A 17,616-nucleotide genomic window follows, 5' to 3' on the forward strand; every position below is an offset into this window, starting at 1 on the left:
GAAGGTTGAAATTAGTCATTTGTATTTTTTCTCTTAAAAATGCCTATTAATATCTTTTCTCATTTTTACTATTGGGTGTTAATCTGTTCCTTATTAATTTGAAATACAAGGATATTAACAGTTTCTCATGTATGTTACAACGTAGTATTTTTATTTTTTTTTATTTCCTTCATTTTGTTTTGGGTGACTGTTGAAGTATAGAAATACTATAATTTTATGTGGTCAACTTCATTCAATTATAAATATTTATTGAATATTGAATATTGTCCCAGGTACTTTTCTAGAGCCAAGGATATAGTGGGAACAGGACCAAATACCTGCCCTCATATAGCTTGAAGACAGACATTAAAAAAGTAAATAAGTAAATATATGATGTAATTTCAAGTAATGCCATGAAGAAAATAAAGCCAGGGCAAGGAAATAGACAGTGATGTTGAGGAGGTAAGAGGACTATTTTAGAAAGAGAAGTTAGAGAAGGCCTTCTGAGGTATTTGAGCAAAGACCCGAAGGAAGTGAGAGCACAAGCCACAAAAGTATCTAGAGGACATCTGTCATATGCACAGGAAAAGGTAAGCCCGGAGATCCTGAGATGGAAACAAGCTTAAATGTTTGAGGAACAGCAAGACGTCTAGTGTGGATCATTGGAGTGAACTGGGAGGGTAGTAGTAGGTGGAAATATCAGAGAAGTTAGCAGGGTCCAGGTCCTATAGAACTTTGCATATATTATCTACAAGAAGCTTGGGTATTAATCTTAAGTACTATGGGAAGCCACTGGAGGATTTTTAATCAGGGAGCTACAAGTTATGGTTTGTTTTTTGAAAGATCACCTTGTTACTCTGTGGAGATAAACTGTAGTGAGGAAGAGTGGACTTAGGGAGACCAGTTAGGAAACTACAGTCTTGCATTGCTTAACAACAGGAATAACTTATGAGAAATGTGTTAAGTGGGTTTGTCGTTGTGCAAACATCATAGAATGTACTTATACAAACCTAGACAGTATTGCCTAGTACACACCTAGGCTATATAGTACTAATCTTATGGGACCACTGTCAGATATACAGTCCATTGTTGACTGAAATGTCATTATGCAGCACGTGATTGTATTGCAGTAGTCCATTTGAGAGGTGATGGTGGTTTAGGACTAGACGGGTAATGGTGGAGGAGATGAGAAGTGGTTGGATATTTTTGAAAGATGAAGCTAATAGAACTACTTGATTGGTTGTAGGTCATAAGGGAAAGAGAAACCATGGATGACTCTAAGGTTTTTGGCCGAACAATAATATATATGCAGTGTCATTTCCTAAGATGAGGAGCCATGGAAGGATCTCTGGGTGGGATGGGTGTATGTGCCTGAATCAGAAGTTTTATTTTGAATCTCTTCAAGTCTGAGATACTTTGTAGACACCCAGAGGGGTATTAGAGCAGACGTTTGGATTCTAGATTTCAGGGGAGAAGTGGGGATGATTGACTTTGGGATAATATTAAGAACCATACAACCAAATGAAATCACTGGGGAATGAAGGTAGTTAGAAAAGGGAGGAGAGCCAAAGACTGAGCTCTGTGCACTTTAATTTTTAGAGGTTATGAAGAGGACAAGGAGCCAGTAAGGGAGAATGAGGAACAGCCATTGAGATAGGAGAAAGAAATGAAGTACAATAAGGACAGAGAATTGACCATTGAATTTGGAAAACTTAGTGGTCACTAGTTAGCATGATAAGAGGGATTTTAGTAGATTGATTGGAACCCAAGGTTGCCTGGAGTGAGTTTAAAAGAGAATGAGTGTTGAGGAAATGGAGAAGAATATGTCAACTCTTTTGAAGAGTTTTAGTTTAATAGGGAGAAATAGTGGTAACTGGAAGAGGACATGAGTTGTTGAGAGCCATCATAGCATATTATGTAATGATAAACGTGAACCAGCAGTAAAAGTTGATAGTACAGAAGAAAAAAGGTTCTTTCTTTAGCTGTCCAGATGGATTGGGATCCCGTGCAAAGGGACTCTTAGGAGCAGGGTCAGTTTATCCGTTTTCATAGGAAGAGGCAGAGTCTATGGGTACAGATACTGATAGATTGATAGAGTTGATGATCCTTAGTCAAGTAAAAGCCTGAAGGAAAGCTTTTATTTTCTTTCTTTCCTAATGTTTAGAATGATTTTCCCAAGAGCAGGAAAAGTTCACCTGTGTATTCTGTATGGTTGTGCTTCTATTTTTACATTTAAATCCTAGCAATAAAATTTCTGAATTTCTATCATTGTAAGTAGTTAGCAAATTGTTCAATATCATATTTTATATAAAGAATGCTTTCCCATCAATTTTCCCTGCTAGTTTTGTCATATGCCACATTTCTATACACACTTAGGTCCTCTGTGTACACTCTGTTCTGTTCCATTGATTTGACTTTCTGAGTCAGCACCACACTGTTTTAATTACAGCATTTTCATAATATGTCTGAATACCTTTTAGTGCGTATCTAATCCTTGTCTTTCAAGTTGGGAGATATTAGTGAACTTCTTAGAATTTTCTGCATTTATATGTTACAAATCTGCACCGGGCTCTTAAGGCAGAGGATTGTGGTTTGACTGAGCATTTCTTCCCTTTTAATACAAATTGTATTGTATTTTGGCAACTGTTCTTTATAATTTTTAGTATAGGCTCCTCCCTAAGGTCATTGTAAGTGAAAATTTATTCTTTCTTTTTAGATTTCTTGCTTTTCCCCCTCCTTCAAATTAGTTTCAGACAGGGAGAATTTGTGAACATAGTTATCTATATTTCTTAGAGTTAGTCTTCATTTGTCTCGAAAATGCAGCTTTGGCAGCCTCTGTCCAGGGATTGGTCCTTCTTTGTTAATTTTACTAGTTCCCTGTTAAGACTCAGGTCTGTCTTCATCCAGCAATATTTTCTCCTAATATCCTTGATGATTTATTGTATTTCATTCATTCTTTTTCTCCTTTAGCAAGATTAATTACAGTTACTGGATTTCTGCTCTCTCCCCCTTCACCCTTATTTTATCTCTTTGTACAAAATTTTATCTTTTTTTATTGTTTCTTCTGTGATCTGAGCAAGTGTCTTCATTGTATCTTCCACCTTGCTATTTGTTTTCTTGTGTTATACATTCTGGATCTTTGTAACTTCTCATGCCAAAATTATTTTTGTGATTGTATTTTTCCTTTTAATAGTCCTTTCTAAAAAGTCTAGTTCTCTTGTTATTTTTGCTTGCCTTTCTTTTCAGACTATTTTCTTTTCTCTTCTTTTATTTCACCCATTTGTTTCTTTAAATTCTATTTTGTGTACATGATAGTTTCTAAAACTTCACTTTTTTTCCTGTGATAAATTTCTTTCCAAAATTATCTTCTCCGTATCTTGGGTCCTCTGTTCTCTCTTCTCTCGCCCTCGATGCAGCAGCTTTTCTTAGACCCAGTGTGGTGGTGTTTTTTTCTGCTTACCAAAACTGGTATTATGGAGCCATGTATAGGTTTTGGGTTTGATAGGCACTAGAATCTGTCCAGGGAAAGACATTGATGCTTTTCATGGCTATTGTCAAGCTTCTAGACCTGAAGTCGCCTTCTACTTCCTGTCTTCTTCTCCAGAAACATTTCAACTGAAGTCTTTTTTATCCCTGTTTTTCTGCTGTAATCTAACTCAGAATTCAAAAGTGTTTAACCTAGGATACTCAAATGCTGAAACCTTGGAGGAGAAACATAGCTTTCCTTCTATGTAGAACTGAATAATTTGCTCAAGAATATTTCCTTTTTTCCCTTGTTAATGTAAATTTTTAGAAATTTCCTATTACATATTCTTGGTTTAAAAAAAATCAAGAAATATAAGGTGTATAAAGCAAAAAGTGGAAGTCCCTACCCCATCCCGGTTCTTCGCTCAGTCCTGCTTTCCAGGGTAAGTCATCACCGTTAGCGGTGTACTGTATATCTTTCCAAAGAAGGCTTGTCTTTCTCTCCTTAAGAGGAAAGCTTACTACAACTAAATTCCTTGTATTTTCTTTAAAAGGCAAAAGGCTGGGCTCTATTTATACATGTACAGCATGTATGTGCATGTGCACGCATACTGACACTCCCTGTTTTGAATAAATCAGCTGTTTGCTACGTAGTCCTAGCCTCAATGGAGAAACATTGCTGAGATTCTTCCACATTAACAATTAAAAATGTATTCTGAGAAGCATGGTTGACCATCTGTATTCAGCCCTTGGATTCTTAAAGTGTTGGTATATTGGCTCTTTCTGAATAAATCCTTGGTATAACTGTCCTTTCATGTACAAGTAGGTGTAATAACGAAGCTGTGTGTGTACCAGTTTGTATGTGTTTGCTTTTGCAAGTGCCCTCTCTAATTGTCACAATTGGCCATGTACTGATAGGACTAGCTTCTCAGCAGTCTTGCATGTGTGTTTCCTGTTGACGAAGATTGGGGAAAGAGGTGATCCATCTAAGCAACAAATGAGCTTGTGATGTCTGCTTGGCTAATATAGTCATAGTTGATTTTGTAAAAATCTCTTTGCATTCCTTACTTGCAAAACAAAGAAGATAATGATAATCTACCTTAGTGCGTTGTTGAGAACAGTAACTAATATAAATGTTTAATGACATTATGCACTGCTGTTTCTAGTGCTCAGTGATGCTGTTGCTGACTTTCTTATTTCCTGAGTTGAACTTACACATCCATCATTGATAATGGTAATGGCCTAAACTGAGTAGTTTGCACTTGTGTTTAAGAGCCCCTGTGGCTTAGCAATGTGCCAGACTGTTTAGGATCCGGTCTTTGTCTCTGACTTCTCTATTACTGACATTATTATTTTTTTGTTTTTATTTTCTTCACCTTTTGTCTTAACTACTTGATTACCTTTTGATCATCTTGATCACAGGAATGTAATTTGATATGTGTTCAACTCTCCAAATTTTCTGAATTGTGTTGAATTTAGCGTTAGGTATTTCTTGATTGATTAATAATATTTATTTCACTGAGGATCTGAAATTCATTCTTTGAAGAATTTGGCAATGATATATATCAAATGTTTTGTTCTTGCTTTCATCAAGTATGACTGAAGCTTTCCCCTCAGTAATCATAACTCACCTCCTAATTCTGAAATACAGTGGTTCTGTTGAACTTTCTACAGCCTATGTTTCTGTGGATATAAGGAAGAGCACAGGTGTAGTTGGCAGACAGGCTTCAATTTAAAGCTGGTTAGTTTACTGACCAGCTATGTCAACTTTAACGGGTTAATCTCCTTGTTTTTTCACATATGAAATCAGTTTAATAGTATTTTGGAGTAACTGGGATAAGATATATGAAGTACCTATCACAAATCTTGGTATATACTAGGCACTTGGGAATATTGTTACTTTATCCTTCCTTCTTATTCATCGAAATTCTCTCCATGTTTGTGCACACACCATTACTGTATCCTGGTTGTGTCTCTTATTATCATGACCACTCTTTTCCAGTGTTTTCACTGAATTCTCCTACTTCTCCCTCTCCTTACATTTTGCCGTACCCTCGCAGTCTTACACTGAGCCCTCTTCCTACTCTATGTGCTGTTCCTTGAGGTCCTCGTTTGCTCCTGTGGCTTCAAATTCTCCTATATGCTGACAACACCACATCTTTCTCTATACTCTCTTGAGTACCAGAGTATTCAATATAAATAGTCTTATCTGTTTTGGATACCTAGCAAACAAACTGAACACAACATATACAAAGCTAAATAAACTCAGTATTTTCTTTTAAGACATGTATGTCCTTTCTTGGCTAATAGTCACATAAACTAGAATCATTAGTCCCACCCTTTATGTATGCTTCTTGTCTCTGTTCACATGGTTCTCAAGTCCTATTAATTTTATCCCTAAATTGTTTTTGGAATTTGGCCTCTTATCTCCATTCTTCAGTTCTTTCAGACTAGGCTCCTTCTTCTCTTTCTCTACTCTCTAGTCTATCCTTCACACTGTCGCCAGGTTTATCTTTCTACTTGTAAATATGATCATATCTTACTTCTTAAGATCCTTAGTGACCCAAGAGAAATGAAAACATATGTTCACACAAAGACATATAGGAAATTTCATAGCAGCTTTATTCATAAGAACCCTAAGTGGAAGCAACCCAAATATCCATCAGCAAGTGAATGGATAAACAAATGTGATATATCCATACAGTGAATTAAAATGGAATAAAAAGGAATGAACTGTGGATATACACAACATGGATCAGTCTCAAAATTATTATACCTCGTGAGAGAAGCTAGAAGCAAAAGGATACATATTGTATGATACTATTTATATAACATTTGAGAAAATGCAAACTAATGTATAATGGCATAAAGCAGATGAGTAGTTGCAGAAACCAGGTGTGAAGAGAGGATTGGGCTGCAGAGAGGCACAAAGGGTCTTTTGGGTATAACTGAAATGATTTGTATCTTGGTTGTGGTGGCAGTTTCACTGGTGTATACATTTGTGAAAACTCATTGAATTGTGCACTTTAAATGGATGTAGTTTACTATATGTGAATTGTACCTCAATAGAGTAGATTAAAAAAAATCCTACAGATAGGGGCTCTCGATTGCCTTCAGGATGCACGCTACATTTCAGAACAGTCTAATCTCAACTTACTTTTCCAGACTTTTTCCCTTTCACTTCTTGATGTGTGCTTCAACTGCAGCTACCACACCCGGCTGACTATCACGTATGTGCCAAGCCCCTTATTTTATTGCTTTGGCTCGTGTTCTTCACTCTGTCTGAATTGTTTCCCACTACCATTTTTCCCTTTCTCAACAAAATCAAGTGTGTCCTTGATGATTAAGCCCTAAAGCTACCTGCTCTGTGAAACTTTCCCCAGCTTCTCACTTTCATGTCATTTTCTCGATTACTTCATTTTGGTGCCCAAACCTCCCAACAGTAAGGATAATCTTATTTATGAAACTGGTAGATAGCATGGACATATAAAATATTTTTGGTTGTATGTTTTATCATTAAGTGAACAATTAAAGAATGATGACCATGACAGTTAGCATTATTGTTGAAGGGGGTTACATGGCTGGTTAAGCTTGGTGATATTATTTTGGTGAGCACTGTGGTATAGCTCTCCAGGCTGGAGACTTGATTTTGACAATGTACCAAGAAGTTATCAGTCTCTCTAGTATCGACTAATACAAACCAAGTTCATTTAAGACTAATGTGTAAGCCAGAATGCCAATTCATTAATTTATAATGTATACCATATGTGTTTAAATAGATGAGAATGCTTGTTTTGATGGAGTAGCATAATCTTTCTGGGTTTGAAAGTAATAAGGCAACCTAAATTAGAGTCTGAAGGTTGCTTAGTGTGTATGGAATTGGATCAGAGGATGTTGGTTTGAATCTGGCCAAATTTCTGGGTCCCGGGTTCGATATTAACTGTTTTCTGCAGCACATTCATTTTTATTTCAGGTATGTCACAAGGTGATTTCTTTGGCTCTATATTTATGCTGCCTCAGTATATCTTTTATTCTAACAGTCATTTTCGCTTGTTTCTCTGCTGACACTACCATTGCTGTTATGTTGCTACTATTGTTAATTTACTTTTTCCCCAAAACAATATGGGGCATGGGTCAATGCTTGAGTTTAGCTTTATATTAGCTTGAGTTTAGAGCAGATTGACTATCTGATAGATCTTTATCTTTTTATTTATTTATTTAGAGGAAGATTAGCCCTGAGCTAACATCCCTGCCCACCTTCGTCTACTTTGTATGTGGAACGCCTACCACAGCATGGCGTGCCAAGCTGTACCATGTCCACACCAGGGATCCAAACCGGTGAACCCTGGGCCGCCAAAGCGGAACCTGTGCACTTAACCGCTGCGCCATGGGCCGGCCCTTATCTTTATCTTTTAAAGGTCTGTTTGGCTTTCTTTGAAGTTAGTATGTTCTGAATGGTTAAGGATTCAACAGAAGTCTTTCTTATCCCTGGGTTATTCAGGACTCACTGCGTTGGAAAAGTTTGTTGTAACAGGACTGCAGAGTTGAATGTCAAGGGTGATGTATTAGTCAAGGTTCTCTAGAGAAACAGAACTAATACCATATATAAATATATATAGAAAGAGATTTGTTATGAGGGATTGGCTCCTCTGATTATGGAGGCTGAGAAGTCTCGTGTTCTGCCATTTGCAGGCTGGAGGCCCGGGAATGCTGGTGGTGTAGTTCCAGTCCAAACCCAAAGGCCCAAGAAATAGGGGAGCCAGTGATGTAAATTTCAGTCCAAGTCCAAAGGCCCAAGAACCGGGAATCCTGATGTCTGAGAGTCATAAGGGGTGGATGTCCCAGTTCAAGCAGAGAGCAAATTCGCCCTGCCTCTGCCATTTTGTTCTATTCAGACCCTCAACAGATTGGATGATGCCCACTCAGATTGATTAGGGCCATCTTCTTTACTTCGCTTGCCAATTCAAATCCTACTCTCTTCTAGAAACATCCTCACAAAAATAATGTTTTACGAGCTATCTGGACATCCCTTAGCCCAGTCAAGTTGATACATAAAATTAACAATCACAGGTTAGTAGGCTAGTGTTGAGAAGTGATAATGAGCAAGAGGTTACCACCCAGGAATGAAGGGCTTTGTATGTCAAGTTAGGCCTTTATCCCATAATAAGTGATAGTGGTGGTGGTAGTAGTCAGAAGTAGTAATAGAAGAATCAGTAACAGAGTAATTATAGAAGTAGTAGTAATAATGAAGAAGATTATGATACTGTCAGAAGAAAATATTTACTGATGACTTAGTAGGTGCTAGACACTGTTATATATCTGGATTATTGTACTCAGTATCACAATAGCCTTAGAAAACAGGAGTTATTATTATCCTCACTTTATGAATAAGGAAACTGAAACACAGAGAAATTATATAACCTGTTTAAAAATAACAGAGCTAGTAGGTGATAGGGCTGGATTTCTATTGGGTGGTAGTAACTGTGATTGGTGAACAAATTGTTAGTTAGATCTATATTTAGATTATGGACTCCCAGATGGAGAAGTCTTGGCTGTTTATTGTCAGCTCCACCATGTACTGTGATTACCAGCTTTTCTCAGATCAAGAGTAGGCAGGTACAAGTAGTGGACTCACAATGTCTGACTTTGACTGATTTTTCTAAGTTATTTTGTATATTTTTCAGCAGTGAAACCAAACTGAGTCTTCAGCCTTATCGCCACTTCTTACAAGGGAAGAGGCTTTATACAATTGGACACATTTTGTTTTTTCCCCCTTGAGAAATTTAACTCTCTTTTGTATTATTTCTACAATAATTTGTAAATGTATTTATTTTTACTTGTTTTGTTTTTTTTTTTTTCACTTTTCAGGTCAAATTTTTATATTGCACTTATTTGTTGAAATAAAGATTCTCACATTAAAAAAATTAATGATCTATATTTAGGCCTAGTTTTGAAGAATAGTTAGAATTCAGCAGGGTATATAATTCTACAGCTGATTAAATAGGTATTATCAAATAAAATATAAAAGAGATAGAAATAGAAGAGGATTCCAGAGAATGTGTGTAGACGAAGAAGAATTAAATAGTAATTATTTTAGGGTTGTGGTGAGCATTAAATGAGAATCATAGAATGTTAGCACATTTTAAATGGATAATAAATGCTAATTATTATTTAACAGTGGCTTGACTTAGTTAAGAAAGAAAAACACCAGTAGCTCTCGTCTTTGTTTCCATGATCTATAGAGAAATGCACACACACACATACATACACATACATATATGGTATTCAGTACTTTATATATTCGAACAGCAGAACTTCAGGTAAACAACTATGTGGTATAAGAATATAAGTGAAATTTTGATCTTTTGATAACACTGTTCACTACTCTGTGATCTATGCCATATTTGCATTTAATGAGGAACAGTCTGCCTTGATTTTTTCTAATGAATACAGTGTCTTTTATGAAAAGAAAATGGCTAGGAAGGTTAGAGAAAGGTTATAAGCGAATGTTCTCACAAAGTTGCTGAAATAGGAAAGTAAAGGAAATAGCTCTTTTCCTGGAAACCTTATCTAATAGAAAGAATCATTTTATTTTTGGGAGGTTTGGGCTGATATTTCTCTATCATTTTTGAAGGGAAATTTTAAGTTGGCTTTATCTCTGAAGATGAGAGATTCCTGTTGTACATGTTTGTTTATTTATTATGGAATCGTTTTAGGACATACTGGGTTATTTCAGTATGTCTTGAAGCATTACGTTTGTTTTTATGTGAAACATTATTGTTGTTCTTTGTAGGTTTCCAAGTTTGGGAAGACCAGAGTATTAATAATGAAGTCATCTCTCTGAAGTAATTTCTTCTGTACTCCATATGCTAGGATGGATTTTCTTTTTATCCCTATTCAGAGAATTTCTGTTCAATTTGTTATTAGTAATTACCCCCTAGTCACTTTCTTCATATCTATTTTCTAGATAACAATTCCCTAGATTTTACCTGTATTGTGTATTATTCTTCCCTAAGTGTATTATCTTATACTTCTTTACATTAAATCTCATCTTAGAGCTGTCCTTTCAAATCCCCAAGTTGTCCATATCCATCTGTATACTTGATTGATCTTCTTTTCTTTCCTTCTTAATCCATCCTAGCTTTGTATCATCTGCAAACTTGATCATATTTGAATTTACATTCTCCTCCAGGTCATTAATGAGCATGCTGGATAGACTAGTCTTCTTTCCTGTGGGACTCTGTTGGATATATTGCTGGATGTTCTCAGTTGTAACTCTGTTGATAATAATTCATTTCTTCCTTCCCATCATAGAATTCGTTATTCATTGTGCTATACTGTTATCCAGGCAATGGCTCTACCATCTCTGCTTCCTGTATGCTCCTATGTCAATCATTATTTTCTATAATACAGCTAAAAATTATATGTTCCCTTATCTACTTATACCATTGCTTGACTTTTTGAAAAAGCTACTTAATCTGGGAAAATATTATCTTAAATAGAAATTTCTCAAAAGTTTCCATCGAACGTTAGTAAGTCTTTAAAAATATGTTAAGTGAGAAAACATTTTGGAAGTGCTGTCTAAGTCTTTGTCTTCTGCATGAAAAATGATCTCTAGATATTTGGATTTTAAGTAAAAAGAACAATTATTTTCCCCACAGCTAAGAGGATGACTTAAATGTAGGTATTTTTTTCCCGAATGTGAAGTGCATTGTCAGTAAATTACTCTGCTTCAAGTCGGTTTTCTAGATGAGACACAGTTCATTTGTAATTTTCAGAGCAGATGCAGAACCGCATGTTCATTTATTTCTAAAGTTAAATCTTTTCCTTTATTTTCAGGAAAAAGAAGAAGTAGAGGGGATATCAGTAGGTGCCATACTTTCTGACTATCAGCGTGTTCGAGTAGAAAATGTGTAAGAGGGCATTAATTTGTCCTATATTTTAAAATTACATGGATTTAAAAATGTGAATAAATGAAAAATATAATTGTATCCAATAATAAATAGATATGATATTCTATATGCCCCATGGAACTAACTGGATATATTTACCTAAGTGGCAAATGTTGTACTTTTACTTTCTATCTTTATACCACACATGGAGAAAACCCTAACTTACCATAGGAAAAATAAATTATTTGTAATAAAAAATTGAGACAAAGATTTTTAAAGTCAAAGTATTGTTGTCAATTTTTCCTTATTTGAATCAGTACACCCTTTTAATCTCTTTTAACTCATCATTATTTGTAGTAAAAATCAGGAGCTAATAGAAGAATTGCAGTAATATTGTAAAGAAAAAAATAACTTATTAAGGAATCTCCCCTTCTTTGATCCTTGGAATTCTGTTTTTGGCCAAAAATATTCATATGATTGAAATACATATAAGTAAAGCCATTCAACTTTCAAAGAATTTTTAGACTGTTGCTGGCCCCATCTTCCTCACCCCCAAAGGATGTAGCACTAGTAAAACATTGTCTATATCTACAGATACCAAAACAGTTAGTGCCACTGATCTATTCAAAAACTGTAACGTCAAGTGATAGTACTGATTATGTAATGTTGACTTGGCGAAACACCACCGGAATAAATTTATTTTGTATTTTTAATGTATTTGGACAAATAATATATTGTACAACAACTTTACACACAATTATATTAGCAAAAAAATGTGGACTCCAATATTAATCTTGAGCACAACTTGACCTGGAAATAAATAATTTTGCCATTCAAAAGAATAGATGGAAATAAGGGCTGTATTTATGTAATAGTTTCATATTCTTGACAAAGAAACATGTTAGTAGACTTGCAAACTTAAGTTTTACTTTTTATTTAATTTATTTTCTAATTCCACGTTGAATTTAAGGCAGTTAAAAATACGGAATTTTAAAAGTAAATAATGGGAATGCAGGGCAAAGTATAATTAAGTGAAAGGGAATATGATAATCTCATATTTGGGGATATATCGGAATCTCTGGAGAACAGAGAGTGGAGGTAGAAGTCAAAGGTGTTATTTTAAAAGAAGTTTTCCTTACATTCTGCCTGTCTACATTTTGAAACAACTGATGTATAGATGGAGATGGATTGCATATCCTTAAGCCATATGTTAGAAATAATAGTATTCTCATCAAGTTTTAGGTCACATGGCTTAATGGGTAGCCAAATTGTAGGTAGGGCCGACATCTATTTGTGAAAGTTAAAAAGTCAAATGAAAATATGCTCCTGATTAGGAGGCTGCCTTATATCATTATGGCAGAAAGGCCCAAAGCATACCCATGGAGAGAGGCAAGATTTTCAACACATGGTTAAAAGGCCCAGGTTTAATAGCATAAAGCATATCTGCAACAATTTTATCCTCAAAAATTTTAAAGCAATGTAATTGGGAGTCCATTAGTCTACAAGCTTGGTTTCAAATTAGTTTATCTTCAATTTGTAGTTTGTATTGCATCATTATATTTTCCAAATAAAAAAAATTTAATAAATGTCACAAGTTCAAATGCAACAATAATTTACAGAGGAAGTGTATGTGAGCCATGATATTTTGAACTATTAAAAAATTCAAATAGGTAAAGAAGTTTGACTTAAGTCCAAAAATAGTCAAAAGATTGCGGATATCAAAGCAACAACCAAGAACTTTGCAATAAGGGCAGGGAGGAAGAAATAATTTTTTTTTGGTAAAAAGAAAAAATCTTAGCTAAAAAAAGTGGAGAAACTAGTTTGATTAGTAGGCATTAAACATTGGTGAGAAGACAGCAATAACTGTACTGCTTGTGTTATATGGGTAGTTTCAATTTTGTTATTTTTGTGTTTATTAACTGCATCAATATTCCTTTAGATGTTTTGGGACATTTTACAAAGGAAATTTATATAAAGTAGTCTCTGTAGTAAGTAAAGTTTGGTTTCTTTGAAAGTCAGGGTGTATATACATGAAAAAAATAGTGATTTTTTTTGAGGCCATGTATGAGTAAATAACCAAACATATGGTACATTTACTGAGTATTGGGATTTTCTGTGAGAAAAAGAGATTTATCAGTGTGGCTGGAGTAGTCAGCCAGGCAACCTTACAGACACTAGAGATGATAGATTTGAGAGCTATATTTTTTATTTGAAATCTGGTCTCAGCCACTTACTGTGTGACTTGGGTGAGTCACTTGGCTTTGACTACCATTTATTGAATAACTGTTTTATCTAGGCATTGTACTGCATTCTTTATCTATATTACTTTTAATCGATTAATCAATTATGTCCTCCTTGAGAAAGTGACATTTACACAAAAGTATAAAGCAAGAGAAGAAGGTAGGGAGCATGGCTGGTATATTAAGGAAGAGTGGACAGGCCAGGGCGGGTGGGTTGGAGGAAGGGAGAGTGTAGATGAGGTATTAGAAGTAACCAGGGTGAGATCTGTGTCCATCTATTGCAAGGACTTTTACTGGGAGTGATGGGGAGCATTTTGGGCAGAGGAATGCCATGATCTGTTTTATGTTTTAAAGGGTCACACTGGCTGCTTTATTGAAAACTGATTTTAAAAAGGCAAGGGTGGAAGCAGGAAGAGAAGTTAGGAGGATATTGACATGAAGAGAGAATGGTGGCTCAGACCAGGGTGTTAGCAGTGGTATTGGTGAGGAGTAATCATATTCTACAGTGTGGTAGATTGCATGAAGAATGTGAAGAAGAGAAGAGTAAAGGATGACTTCATTTTCTAATCTCTTAATCTTCTTAAGAACTTTGAAAGGAAATATTTTTGTCCTTATTTATGAACTAGGAAATTAAAGACCTAGAGCTTAGTTAACTTGCCAAAGTCAAGCAGCTGGTGAGTACAGAGGTAGGTTTCAGACTCAGATTTGTCTTGACTCCAAAACCCATATTCTTTCTACTGTACCATAATATAAAATATATAGTACAATGCCTGCAGCATATTAGGTGCTCAATATATTGTACTTTATGTTCTTATTATTTTCTTTTCACTCAGAGTCAAATCCTTAAAAATTTTCCAAGTTAGTAGATCTAAGAATAGTTCATGTAACCATAGGTATTATAAATTTAATCGAAATATTATTTTATTAGGATAAATTTACTTGCCAATTTTGCATATGCTTCACAATTTTGATACCCAAGGAAGTTCTAAAAACAAGAATAGTCATCCATTGGCATTTGGAAGCTTTTTTGCATAGATTTCTAAACTTAGAGTCTTACTAAAATTAATATTTGTAATCTGCCTGGAGATTTCATTTTTATCTGTTTATACATAGTTCATGGAAATTAAATATGTTTGTGTTGTATATATAAACTTCATTATGCACAACATGCTTTTTAAAGCATTTTAAATGCTAAAATCCTTGAGAGAAGCATTATGTTTAAAATCAAAGTAATTGGTATAGATCCAAGTATAGAACTAAGATATCATCTGATTTATTTTCTTTTTCTTTTATAGGTGTAAAAGGCTTGATCTCCAGCCTTTAGCTTACCTGTGGCAGAGAAAGCAAGAAGATTTGCTCCGAGAGATGATATCATCTAACATTCAAGCAATCATCATCAAAGTAGCCGCTTTGGGTATGTAGCCAGACTTTCAAGGGAGCTGTCTGTTACCACAAAGATACTCTGAGTTCACTAATAAGAAATTACAGCAAAAAAAGGAAAAATGATTTAGAATATAAAAATGTGGAGTCACAAGCTGAAGAAATTGAGTAAGGAGAAGTTTTAAAATGGGCTTTTGACCATTACCAAAGTGATTAATGGTGACCTCATCTTTTTTTTTTTTTATTATATATATATAACTGCCTCTAAAACTAGTATTGTATTATGGTCCTTCAATTTAAGTTCTTTTTATAGAATTTGGGATTCAGGTTCATAGGAAACAGAAAATATAGGTTGATTTTTTTTTTGGAAGCTTCTTAAAATCTTGTTTGGCACAACGCATGATATTTTCCTTGCTTTTTTAAAACATATTTTGAATAATGCTAAAATAGAATGATTGGCTTTGTTTGTGGTATCAGAAATAAGCAGGATAGTGAGTTTTTCTTGTGGATGGCGAGTGAATCATGTTTGAGAGAATGTCATTAGATCAGTTAGCACTGACACAACAGGCAGGTAGTAATCTGATTCAAATATGGATATTACATACAAACTCATTTAATTTATTGTTTTAAATTTTTATAGTTATATTCATTTTCAAGAAACCATAGGGTTTGAGCTCAATACATTTATTTCGTGAACCTGTTATAGTAAATGCCCTGGAGGCTCAGAGTTCTCAAAGCCTAAATCTTGTACCTCATTTGAGAGTGTTTACCTTGCTGATCTCTGAGATAACAAGGTCTCTAGCTGTGGAAGATTATATAGACAAATTCACGTTTTAAACAGCATTAAAACAAAGATCCCATGGTATTTCTCTGGGGTAAACACCAAGCTATACTCTCTTCTGTTGAAGTCAAGATGTAGTCTTTAGTGGAAAGCCTTATTTAGAGAACCTGCAGTTGATCTCCTTAGCTGGTAAAAAAAGAAAGACTGAGGTGGTGTTGTGTTCTCATTTTTGAGAAAAGGTTGCTCAGCGACTTTTATGGTTGAAGTTGTTGCTATAGATATATTTGTCATATGAGTTTCTATATAGATCTATACAGAGTATGCTTTCTCGCTTTTTTTCCTCGCTCGCTCTCTTTTTTGGATTTTCTAAGATTGCGTAGTTCTGTAATGAAGTTCATGTGACATCTCACTGGACAGTACACATTTTATCCCTTTAGTACTAGAGAATGGAGTGGATAAGAACCCAGAGAGAACCTGCCTCATTAGAAAGACAGAGCCATAGAATATGACCTTATTGACACCTTTATCGTAGTATGTAATTCATATTATTGCGTGTCTTTGTGTGTGTGTGTGTATGCGTGTGCGCCTCTGTGTAGGGGTTAGAGATGGTGATTAACTGTATTAAACTTTTGGGTAAAGAATAAAACTGAGCTAAGTTGTCCTTGGCATCCCGATGACAAAAGTATAGATCTGATTTTAACATTTACAGCACAGTTTTCTATTGATTACCTATAGGTGTGCAAAGATGAAAGTTATTCTTGAGAACAGTGTTAAACAAAGGCTTATTGAATGGCACATTCCTTCTAGAGACACAGAAACATACAAATGATGCAATATAGGTTTTCAAACTTTTTTCCTCCCATTTAAAATTTTCCGAAAAGGTTTTAAACAAAAAATAGGACAATAGAATCTTTCCATAGGGAAAGGGGATGAGCAAAGTTTGTGGCCCATTAGATTACAGAATGGTCTTATAAATGGGTTGGTTCTACATGGATGTATAGAAATATATTTCTAATAATTGTGTTATATAACCTTGATGTCTTACAGGCATCAGTGAACTCTTGAAATTTTTACGTAACAGCTTACTGTTTAAAGGAGTTTCTGGTTTTTAGACTTATTTAAAGACCCATTTGCACATTGGATTAAGAACAAACTTGCCATTTAGAAATATTTATTTTTAGTTATATGAATATTACATGAAAACAATCTTGCTATATAATATTAAATTTTCGTAGATAAAGAAAAGATTCCATCTATTTTTTGTCCTCCTCTCTCCTGCCAACCCCTCACTTTCCCAGGGATACACACCAGAATGATGACTGCTCAGCTTTCTAGATCACTTTTCTTTTGGTGTGTGTATATGTATGTGTAGAAATGCTATGATTGTTGTATGGGCTTTTAAATATGACATGAATGGTGTCTTACTCTGTGCATCGATGGACAACTTGCCTTTTTCACTTCACAGTATGTCTTGGAGACTTTTTCCACATCAATAAATGTAGATCTACTTCGTGTTTCATTTTGTTTTTAGGTAAACTTATTGAATCGTAGCATAAATGCCAAAAAGTACGCAGATTCTTAGTGTACAACTTGATGAATTTTCACAAAGTGAACATACTTATATAATCAATACCTAACTCTAGATATAGAACATTAGTAATATCTTCCTAGTCAATACTTGTCCTCCTGAAGGTAACAGCTCTCTTGACACTTAAAACTGTAGATAAGTTTTTCCTGTTTTTGAATTTTATATGAGGGAATCATACAGTATATTCTCTATTGTGTCTGTCTTCTTTGGCTAACATTATATTTATGAGATGCATCCACATTATTGAAAGAAGCAATAGTTTCTTTCTATTTATTATTAAATAATATTAAT

At 34.8% G+C, this 17,616-nt stretch overlaps 1 protein-coding gene across 4 annotated transcripts in view; it reads left to right on the plus strand.

Annotated features, from left to right (window-relative positions):
• DPH6 (diphthamine biosynthesis 6) overlaps window positions 1-17,616 on the plus strand; it is a 175,849-nt gene that overhangs the window by 83,400 nt on the left and 74,833 nt on the right. For all 4 annotated transcript variants that reach the window (XR_011541566.1, XM_070625997.1, XM_070626022.1 and 1 more), the window contains exons 4-5: window positions 11,284-11,357; window positions 14,872-14,990. Coding sequence is in view for 3 of the 4 variants with exons in the window: in XM_070625997.1 (XP_070482098.1) it covers window positions 11,284-11,357; window positions 14,872-14,990 (193 nt within the window). In the remaining variant the exon portion in view is untranslated. The remainder of the gene's footprint in view (window positions 1-11,283; window positions 11,358-14,871; window positions 14,991-17,616) is intronic.

Source organism: Equus przewalskii, chromosome 1 (assembly GCF_037783145.1).
Source record: "Equus przewalskii isolate Varuska chromosome 1, EquPr2, whole genome shotgun sequence".
In the NCBI taxonomy this organism is placed as follows: domain Eukaryota; kingdom Metazoa; phylum Chordata; class Mammalia; order Perissodactyla; family Equidae; genus Equus; species Equus przewalskii.